Below are 11,080 nucleotides of genomic sequence, written 5' to 3' on the forward strand. Positions count from 1 at the left end.
AAATGAAGTGGTGAACATGTCAAATCTTAAACGGTACAAATAAAAGTGTCACACTCACATTGTTCCCGAAGGGAAATCCATAAAATTGAAATGTTACATAGACATTGCCGCATGAAGCGCGCATAAACCGAAAAATGGTCCAAATTAAAAAATAAAATAAGAAAGTCACACATTCACACTCTAATAAAGTCAACCGGCTACTAAAAAAAATACTTGTGTTCTAAATTAACTTGATCATAAATCAACGGTCTAAATTAAATTGGATTACTACATGTAATTATAAAAAAAATAAAAAAGCTAGGCAACTAATGTTGTGAATCCCGCCGTTTGGATTGAGAAAATATACATATCTCTTTTGAAAAAAGGTAGTATTGAATTAAGACATTTGGAAAGGAAATAGCGATTAGGGACAACCAACTTGAGGTTAAGTACTGTTAATTCCTCTATTGGGGATACTTTGTAATTTGTACTCATCGTTTCGATAACAAAGGACAAAAGACAAACACCAAACAAAATATATCATCCAATAAACCCTTAGGCCCGTTTGTTAGCCGGTTAGAGTTATACATGGATTAGTTATGAGGAAATATATCTATTAATTTATGTAGGTATTAGTTATGTCTGTACCGTTATTTATATATTAGTTATTTCACCTTTTGCACTGCATTAAATAATATATAAATTTACTCATAACTTATACATATATTAATTATTTAATTTATAAATTACAAATCAAATATCGTATTACATATACAACATTTTAATACATGAATAACTTACTCCGAATCAGCTATCAAACGACCCCAATTAATTGGTTCACCCAGCTTTCCTTATATATTAAAAAAAAGTAGTAAAACAGCAAAAAGAAGAAGAAAAAAACACAAAAACCTTAAACAATCCACCAAGAACAATAAATAAGAAAATATAAACCGAAAGAAAAAATGAAGTGGTGAACATGTCAAATCCTTGAAAAGGACAAAGTCACACACTCTCGAAAGGAAATTCATAAAATTGGAACGTGACACACTGCAAGAATGACACGGATAAATCGAGAAATGTCCATATCAAAAAAATATTTTCTCCGCCTCAAATTATTTATCATAATTACTAAAAAATATTTATTTTAAATTATTTATCATTTGAAAAATTTAAGACATAATTAATTATTATTTTCTTCTATTTTATCCTTAATAAATTTTATTATTAATAAAAATGATACATAAATAAAATAAAAATTTAATGAAGAAATTATAACTTAAATATAATTAAGCGCAAAGGTTAGATTATTCCTCGAGGAGACGCGTAAATAAACGAAAAAAGTAAGAAAAGTCGCGCACACACTCTAATGAAGTCAGCCGGCTACTTAAAAAATAGCACTGGTGACTTCTCTCTGTTTTCCACTATCCTTTCTTCTTTTTTAACACATCAACTATTCTTCTTCCTTTTAGCGTTATATTTTGTACAGAAACAGTAACCGACACTTTTTCTCTTATGTCCCATACCCTTTTTATATTATTTTCCAACCCCACTTTCTCTTTTCTTATTGGTTATTGCTCTTCTGGTATGTTTGTAACTTTACCTGTAACAAAAAAGCACCTTTCTTGGGTACCCTTTTGCTTGTTATTAAGTGGGGTTGTGTCAAGATTTTGAATTACTATATACTTTGGGAGAACAACTGGGAAGGACTTAATATGGAAGCTATAAAGAAACAAGCAACTAAATTGAGGGAGCAAGTTGCTAAGCAACAACAGGTTTTGGTTTTTATTTACTTTCCTTTAATACAGTTATATGTTTGTTTTTTTGAGTATTGTTTTTTGGTTGGGGAAGTGACAATTATATCTTTCTTTTTTTCTCCTTTGTTTGGTCTTAGAGAAAAGTTGAGATAAGTTTTAATCAACTTGCTAAAGTTGTTACTCATTTAAATGGACAAAGATTCCATTTTTGTTTAATATTATTGCATCTTATTATGAGTTACTGTATTGTTTCATTATTTTTATTAATATTATTCTATATATACTTATCTGTTTTGAGGATTTTTGGTAGTAGAAGTGACAAGTTACTGAAGTTTTTTTTTTTTCTTTTGTTTATCTCAGAGAAAGTTGAGATAAGTTTTAGTCAACTTGCTATAGTTGTTACTTATTTAAATGGACAAAGATTCCAATTTTATTAGTATTATTGCATCTTATTGCGAGTTACTGTATTGTTTGATTATTTTTGTTAATATTATTGCATATATTTATTTATTTATTGAGGATTTTTGGTAGGAGAAGTGACAAGTTACCAAAGGTTTTTTTTTATTTCTAGAGATAAGTTGAGATAAGTTTTAATCAGCTAGCATAGTTATTCCTGGCAAAGATTCCATTTTTATTACTAATATTATTGCATCTTATCGTGAGTTACTCTATTGTTTGATTATTTTGTTTGGAAGTTTATTTGGAGCCTGTTAGAATTTGTTTGTGTATTTCAATTTTGGACTTTGGGCGGTTTTTAGTTTTGCTATTGGGCAGCAGCGTAGTATATATGTTTAAGTAAGAAAAGGATTGAACCTGAAGTAGCTCTGGTAGGATTTCTTAAGTTTTGTGTTGCTTTGTCCATGTAACAAGGCAATAACGTTCGTGTGCTTCCGATAACATAACAAGCTACTAGAACTAGAGAAAAATAAATTTAACTGGTGATTTTAAGAGGTATAGCCTAGAAGTGAGGAACCCCGATCACCAATCATAAGGTTGGGGTTTCGAGCCAACAAGGGGCTAAAGTAGGAAAGGGCATCACTGCTTCAGGGAAGCCAACCAGCTTGCTGACAGATTGATTAACCTGAGCCACAGTCTTGATGAAATTCAGGTTTTCAACTCTTTTGCTGACCTTCCTAACAACATCAAAGGCTTAATAAACATGGACAAATGGAACCTACCATCATTCAGGATCACACAAAAAAAGCCTTCTCAAATAGTTTATGATCCTCCTTGAGTTGTATTTCCTTTTGCTGTTTTTGGTTAGGAGCCGAGGGTCTTTCGGAAACGGCCTCTCTATCTTCCGAGATGGGGATAAGGTCTGCGTACACTTTAACTTCTCCGGACCCCACACTGTGGGATTTCACTGGGTATGTTGTTGTTGTTGCTGCTGTTTTTGGTTAGGACTTAGAAGGATAGTCTCATCTCAATGATCATGTACAAAGTTTGGGATGCCAAACTCAGTATTGTAACTTCTTGCACATAAATGATCAATGGAGAAAAAGTTTTTTTTTTTTTTTTTTTTTTTTTTTTTTAAAAGAAGTAGGAAAGGGCCACTGTTACTATCCTCGCTTTGGTGGTGGTTTTTTTTTTTGTTGTGTGTGTGTGTGGGGGGGGGGGTTGTGGTAGTGGTTCAGATTGGAGGTACCTATGTAAAATAGGGTGATTCTCTTTGGAGCAAGAAGAGGTGGGGAGAATGAGGAAGGAAACTTGTCAATTTACTTCATTTGGCAAAGTATTATTCTTCTCCTCCTGTTGCTTAGTACGACTGGAAAGAAGTAATAGACACCTACCTGTTAGCTTCCTTTCCTATTACTTCCTACCAAAAAGCCTAATTTAGGTCCTTAACAGAGAGGTGTAAGCCCCGAAAGCCTTTGGAATGCTGATAGGGCAAGAGGCCCTTAGACCCAAGCAAAGGATTGAAGCATCTCGATTTCATGCAAATTGGACATTGAGCTTTTCGTATAGGTGTCTAGAGGCTAATATTCTATTAAGAAAGGAGGAGAAAAGGCAGATCAAGCAAAAATCCCTTTCCTCTTAGAAAGGGGAATACATCATTTTTCTGTATGTCCATTTGATGTATATGTAATTTCGTCAATAGTTTGTTGTTTACCGTTTTAAGTTGGAATATGGGACCTTGATTATATACAACAACAACATACCCAGTGTAATAAGTGGGTTCTTGGGGGTGGGGGGGGGTGGGGGGGGGTAGAGTGTACATAGACCCTACCCCTAACTCGAGGAGGTAGAGAGGCTGCTTCGGAAAGACCCTCAGGTCAAGTGCAGCAATCAAGTAGTTATGAAAAAGGCAATACGGCAGTGACCTTGATTATATACTAAAAGAAAATTCGTAGTAATACAACAAGCAGTTTTTATTTAACTATGGTATGAGAATCCTACAAGAAGCTGTTCCCGGCTACTTACCAGCATCATGTCTTCAACTTAATCTGTAATGCAACATTTCATTGGATCAATCTGAAATTATTCCGCTACATTTATAAGTTTCTGTATCTCATACTTCTCTTTTCTGTAACGTTTCGGTTGGGAAAGTAATTAGTTGTGAGTTCTAATTCCTGATTGCAGATCTAGCCTATGACTGTGATTTCCATAAAAATAGTTCCCGAATTTTTCAAATCACAATAGAAACAATAGTGAAATGTGAAAGTCAATGTACTGTAATTGTTAGATGCAAGTGGAAGAATGCCTTTCTTCAGAGAATCTTCCGAGAGAACAAGGAAACCATACTCCTGGATCATCTCTCTGCTCTTGTAATTTTTAGAGTTACGAGGAAACTGTGTTGGAACAAAATACTTGACCAACATTAAACAAGTAAATCCGAAATTTGTGAGATCATAAGCTGGGTCAGACTAGTATGGTAATCATTAAAATACGAGTTCAATCAAGATATTTTATGTAGATGCTTGACTTCTTTCATGAAAGAGCTCATATTCTGCTTTTTATTAGGCTATTTTGAGACAACTAGGGCACTTGGGCCATGAATCTGTGATGGTCGATGAAGCAGAACTGGAGATTCATCAGCGACTTCAGGAATTATATATATCTACAAGGGCTGCGAAGGTAACACCATTACAACTTTGTTACTATTTTCTGTCTATTAAGATAGTCGTCAAACTCAAAGAAGTGAATAGGGTCCCAATAGAGATAGGTGAAAAGCAGCCGGATATGCGTATTCCATATCCTAAATTGAGTGTAGGTAGAGATCCATATGTAAACATAGTTTTTATTTAGATAGGCCCAAATCTTTTTTGATTCCAGTTAGTAAGAGGGATCTTGAACACTTGTAAAAAATTCTATTAAGAATATCCTCTTGTTAACAACATATGGATATTTCTTGCAAGCAAAAATCTAACTTTGTGCATTGTGGTTAACAGCATTTCCAGAGGGATATTGTTCGTGGTGTAGAAGGATATATATCAACAAGTAAAAAACAAATGGAAATAGGTTTGTGGACCTCCATCCATATCTTTTGTTGCTTCAGATAGCATGTATATGGAAGTCTCAATTTTCAGCTTGATCTTGCAGCTAGAAAGTTGGCAGATAATTGTTATAAATACGGGGGTGAGAATCAAAATAATCCTTCTACTTTGCCAAAGGTTGCCGTGGAATTTGGAACTTCACATGCTGCAATGGAAGATCAAAGGGAAATTATGCTAGGAGTTCTTGGACAACAGGTTAGATCTATGCTTGTTTAGCTTTACAGTCATGCACACTCCCAATGGTTTCCCAACAACAACAACAACAACCCAGTGAAATCCCACATCGTGGGGTTTGGGGAGGGTAGAGTGTACGCAGACCTTACTCCTACCAAGGTAGGACGGCTGTTTCCGAAAGACCCTCGGCTCAATAAAAGCATAAAAAGAAGTCAAATAAGGTTAAGAAATTCGAATAAGAGATTAGAGATTCAAAGCGATATGGAAATGAAATAATGCAAGCGGCACAGGAAATAACAGATAATAGCAGAAATCGGAGCAGATAACACAGGATAATCAAAGCACAGGAAATAACAGATAATAGCAGAAATCGGAGCACAAGAAATTATATTGCAATAGTGCGACTACTATTAAGAACGGATACCGAGACTATCTACTAGCCTTCTACCCTAATTTGGGTCCTCCAAACCCTCCTATCTAAGGTCATGTCCTCGGTAAGCTGTAATTGCGCCATGTCGTGCCTAATTACCTCTCCCCAATACTTTTTCGGCCTACCCCTACCTCGTCTGAAACAATCCATGGCCAACCTCTCACACCTCCGCACTGGGGCATCTGTGTCTCTCCTCTTCACATGCCCAAACCATCTCAATCTCGCTTCTCGCATCGTGTCTTCCACCGAGGCCACCCCCACCTTATCCCGAATATCCTCATTCCTAATCCTGTTACTCCTGGTGTGGCCACACATCCATCTCAACATTCTCATCTCGGCAACTTTCATCTTTTGAACGTGAGAGATCTTAACTGGCCAACACTCCGCCCCATACAGCATAGTCGGTCTAACCACCACTTTGTAGAACTTTCCCTTAAGTTTTGGTGGCACCTTCTTGTCACATAGCACTCCGGAAGCAAGCCTCCATATCATCCATCCTGCCCCAATACGATGTGTGACATCATCGTCAAGCCAATGGTTTCCCACAAAAAGGATATTTATATTATGGAGATTGAAGGTCACCTGATGAAGGTTATTTTTGTCTGTCTTTTCCTTACCATTTTGCCTCATTTCTTGCAACGGGAGTTGTGAAGTCATGCTTTCTGATTTTAATCTATGTACAATAAATGATTGACAGTTTAGAAGAAAAAATGTGTAGAGACCAACTAGGCAGCATAAAACAAATAGACATGCATAAGATCCAAAAATATGCACTTCTCACGCTTCATACAATGCAAAAAGAATAATGCATCAGTAAGATCTAAGTTCAAATCATTTTTGAAAAACTTAAATGTGTTATGTGCCTTGGCAGAATTTGATAAGTCAAGCGCAAAGCTATCTGTTTCTGATGTCTAAATAAAACAACAAGAACAAATAGTCAGGTGTCCCTCTGACATATCATATAATGCATTATAGTATGTCAAGCACATATATTTCACTTATGATGAGAGCATTCTATCTGGGGTTCTTAGGATGGTTAAATTTGGAGACAGATATTTCTCTCTTGAGAGGCTAAACCTTGCAGATGCTTTTAGCATCTTCAGTTCACATAGTGAACTAGTTTATTGATGAGTTATACCTCTATTTACAAGATACCTGAAGTATGAATCTCTACTGCTTTTAGCCCAAGATGTGATGTAGGTGAAACTATAAAATGGTATAACTTGATGAACCTTTTTCTAGCCCCTGAAGTATGAATCTCTGCTGCTTTTAACCCAAGATGTAATGTAGATGGCACTATAAAATTGTATAAATTGATGAACTTTTTTCTAGCATTATGCCTTGAGGATTCTAGTATTCCTTTCTTGATTCTTGATGAGTATTAGATTTGGCAGAGTGACTGTGGCCATCTCTTGGTTCGTAGAGCGCATAGTGTTTGATCATTTTTCCTTTTAGCTGTAGGTTTGTGAGCCGTTGAGAGCATCAATACATGGTGCTCCTTTAGAAGATGCTCGCCATTTGACTCACCGCTATGACAGAATGCGCCAGGAGTTTGAATCCCAGGTATCTTTCAACCTCTCATTTTTTCCTTTTTTTTCCGGGTGTGTTGCGGGTATTAAAAGAACATAAAGCAACATGTCATGCAAGAAATCTGGTAGTTTTAAGTGGATTCCGGCTCTTTTCAGGCTACTGAAGTAATAAGACGCCAATCAAAGTTTAGAGAAGCTTCTACTGAAAGTTTGGCAAAGCTTAAAAATGCAGAAACAAGATTGTCGGAGCTCAAATCTTCGGTGTTGGTTCTTGGCAAAGAAGCAACTGATGCCATGTTATCTGTAGAGGAGGAGCAGCAGCAGATTACTTTCCAAAAGCTTCGTACCATGGTATTGCTTGTTCATTTTTCTTCATTCAATTCATATGCGTGTTATGCTCACAGAAGTATCGCAATTGGTCTTGGTGTTGTACTGATAGGGTTAGTTATTTGCAAATTTTGTTTCCGTTAGTAACGGTGATGTGCTGAATGTACAAATGGAGATTGTTACATTTTAAAAGTATGATCTGTGCATCAAGTTGTTGAACATCTTGATTTGGCCTTAAAGAAAGACAAAACTGGTTTCATTTGAAACAGAACGGTGAATATTTTCTCTTTTAAGGATATACCTTGTTCTGACATCCGATTGTGTTGGCTAACTTTAACTGCTTAGTCAAATGACCTTAAATTGATACAATTTAGTTTTAGGAATTGTCGTTGCTAACTTCAGTCATTTGAAATGAAGGAACACAATGGACATAGACACTTCGTAGTTACAACATTTATGTAGTTAAAATGCTTCTCATAATGGAGGAAAACATAGACCTGCTAGTATCTTTGAATATATTTTGAAGGTAAAGTCACGGAAGTAGCTGATCAACCAAAACTTAATGATGCACCCCTCTATTATTGTGATGGCAATGCAGGTATTGAAAGTCATGTTAGTGATTAATTTAGGACTAATCAAAGTTTCTTTTTTTGTTTTTTCAACCACTTCCCCAGGACCTCCCCCTTTTTGCTCCCTTGGTGACTCAAACCCACAAGGTTAGAGGTGGAGGATGCTTACTATCTGAGCAACCCCCTCTTGTCAGTCAAACTTAATATAGCATAGGGAAAATATTATATTAACTAATGTAGCATTTGGAATAACAGGATCATAATACTAGTTCTTGGAAGTGTAAAAAGTAATTTTACTATTTTGATATAAATACCAGTGGTTGAGGGCCAAATGATCAAGCAACTCAAATTATCTTTGATATTTTGGCATAATTGGGTCATAATGCGCCATTTCATGACATCCACTTGACTGGTTTTCTGCGAGATTGGAGATCCCTGTGTTCTTAGTTATTTTGTTTAGCTTGAGAACACCTAGGTCATTGCTCTCTAATTTTCTTCCTGATTAATAAATATTATTACTAAAATTTTCTTCCTATAAAAGTTAAAAAGAACAGAAAGTTCATGGCAGACTTGCTTTTTCAGTTTATTAACGAGTACTTAGTGCAAAAAGTCTTGAACACTTTGGTGAAGTTTAATTTTTCTCTCCTGTTAAAACCTACACTATTTTTGTCTCTGCATTGATCACTTCAGGTTGAAATCTGTGTGATTCGTTTATCTAAAAATGATTTTAGCTTGCAGGTCGATGCTGAAAGATCTTATCATCAAAATGTTGTGTCTATTTTGGAGAAGTTGCATTCTGAGGTCTGTAGATTCAAACCTTTATTTCCTCCAAATCGTTCGAATAAAACTATTCAATTGGGATTTTCTGTTCTGCAACGCATAGAATCGTAAACTTCTATCTTGAGACAATGAGATAAAAAAGATAAGTGACATAAATGTTTAACATTTTTTCTTGGGGTTAGATGCTTGAAGAAGAGCAATTAAATGAGTCATCTCCACAATCTTCAAATTCACCGAGAGTTTTGCATGATACAACTTCAAATGGAACTGAGCATCCAGAAGCCGAGGATAAAAGTCCTACCTATTTTAGTGCCAAGGTACCCTTCTCAAAAAATTTTAGTGCCAAGGTACCCTTCTCAAAAAAATTTAGTGCCAAGGTAAGGACTCTAAAAGGGTTGGCATATTTACTTCTATAGAGTACTCCTTTGTCCTCAAAAGCTGGATCTTTCTGTATTCGCCTCAATATTCTTTGATCTCCTCGATTCTTTGGCTGGTAGGTCATGCACTCGTTTGAAGCCCAAGCAGACGGCGAGCTAAGTCTAGAGGTTGGTGATGATGTGGTAGTTCGGCAGGTATTTATCTTCGTTTCCTGGTTAAGCAATAGACACGTTACACTGCCTATATTTTATGTGTTTTGCATGCTTAAGTTGACATATTCTGGAGTACCTTGACGGTATTTAACATCAGTTTAAGAACTTTTCGTATGCATATTTATTGCTCCATTATATGTTCATAAGCCCCAAGCGCTTTCTTACTATGGGGTAGAGATTAAACGGTTCACAGTTTTTTTGCCAAAAGACAAGTGATGCTGTACGCTGTACGTGAGGTATTGTCATCTCCCGGTTATCAGTCAAAATCCGAAACTACAGGTCAATGGTCTCTTTATTTGTTGATGTCCCTTTCAACTAGCCAGTTCTAGCAGTAGTAATTGTAGGAACTAGGAGTATGTTTCATCAAATCCTTCTTAAAGTTAGGACAAAGTCCCAATCTGGATCAAATTTGGTGGTAAGACTGATATTGGTGGATTATAATATATAGTAGGTCAGTAATTATCCTCCTTTCAAAATAGCCAACAAGAAGCGAGGGGCTTAGACATTTATCGTTCTCAAGTTGCCACCTTTTAACTTTTGCATATGCTGAATAGATGAGCCTTATGAAATCCCCCTGGTATATGATGACTAAAGATTTGGTGTGAAGAATCTTAAAAAGTGCTGCTAATAAAAGGGACACTAGGCATATTATTTCCCTCTTCCTGAGCCTGGGTGGGTAGACTTGTCGATATCTTTGGGAGATAGCAAGTACCAATTGGATTAGTCAAGGTGCACGCAAGCTAGCCATGTTGTATGACCCCGAGGAATCTTCCGTGTCTCATGACTTCAGATATTTTGACTGTGCTTTGTTCTGTTTGATAATTTTCTGGAGGTATATTCTCGATTAACAAATGGGTACTTATCTATGTAGCAGAAGCACACAATCTTTTAGCAAGCAAAATAAGTTACATTCTAACGATATTGCATATGGTTAACTATAGGTAGCTCCAAATGGATGGTCTGAAGGAGAATGCAACGGTAAGTCCGGTTGGTTTCCCTCGGCTTATGCTGAAAAGTCACACAAAGTACCAGCAAGCAAAATGGCGGAAACGGATACCACCCCATAAGATAAAACAATTATCATGCTACCTTCATATAAACCTTTGCTTTTTTGTAAATTTTCACTTGTATAGGTGTTTGAGGAGTTTTCCATTTTGCTTTTTTTTTTTTCTTTTCTCCCGATGTAGACGAATCAAAGCTTATAATCAAGTTTATTATTTGCTGATGTCCCAAGATCAATCAATTTTGATACGGGAAAATGCATTATTTTGCACTTGTAATTGATAAATATTATGACTAATTTCTAGATCTTAATCTCCATCGGGTCGTTGGTCCTCAACCTCCCCTAGCTAACGTTCCGGTGCCAACTTAATTCTTACAGTTCTATCCAAAGGAAAAAGAAATTGGCTCCTTTGCAGCAAGGAAAGGAAACAAATAGAGATTACTATTTTGAC

At 36.1% G+C, this 11,080-nt stretch overlaps 1 protein-coding gene across 4 annotated transcripts; it reads left to right on the forward strand.

The window, feature by feature from the left end:
- The first annotated feature begins 1,367 nt into the window (after positions 1-1,367).
- On the forward strand, positions 1,368-10,851 carry LOC132635513 (SH3 domain-containing protein 1-like). 4 transcript variants are annotated; one of them, XM_060351944.1, is made up of 10 exons: positions 1,368-1,751; positions 4,695-4,808; positions 5,123-5,192; positions 5,274-5,422; positions 7,293-7,394; positions 7,517-7,711; positions 8,995-9,057; positions 9,219-9,413; positions 9,534-9,608; positions 10,568-10,851. In XM_060351944.1, the coding sequence occupies exons 1-10, from the start codon at positions 1,692-1,694 to the stop codon at positions 10,691-10,693; spliced, it is 1,149 nt and encodes a 382-aa protein (XP_060207927.1). In that variant the 5' UTR covers positions 1,368-1,691; the 3' UTR covers positions 10,694-10,851. The 4 variants fall into 4 exon arrangements, with proteins under 4 accessions (XP_060207927.1, XP_060207928.1, XP_060207930.1 ...); XM_060351945.1 differs by having other exon boundaries at positions 9,219-9,383; XM_060351947.1 differs by having other exon boundaries at positions 1,372-1,751; positions 9,219-9,353.
- The last annotated feature ends 229 nt before the right edge of the window (positions 10,852-11,080 follow it).

This window comes from Lycium barbarum, chromosome 4, assembly GCF_019175385.1.
Source record: "Lycium barbarum isolate Lr01 chromosome 4, ASM1917538v2, whole genome shotgun sequence".
NCBI lineage: Eukaryota > Viridiplantae > Streptophyta > Magnoliopsida > Solanales > Solanaceae > Lycium > Lycium barbarum.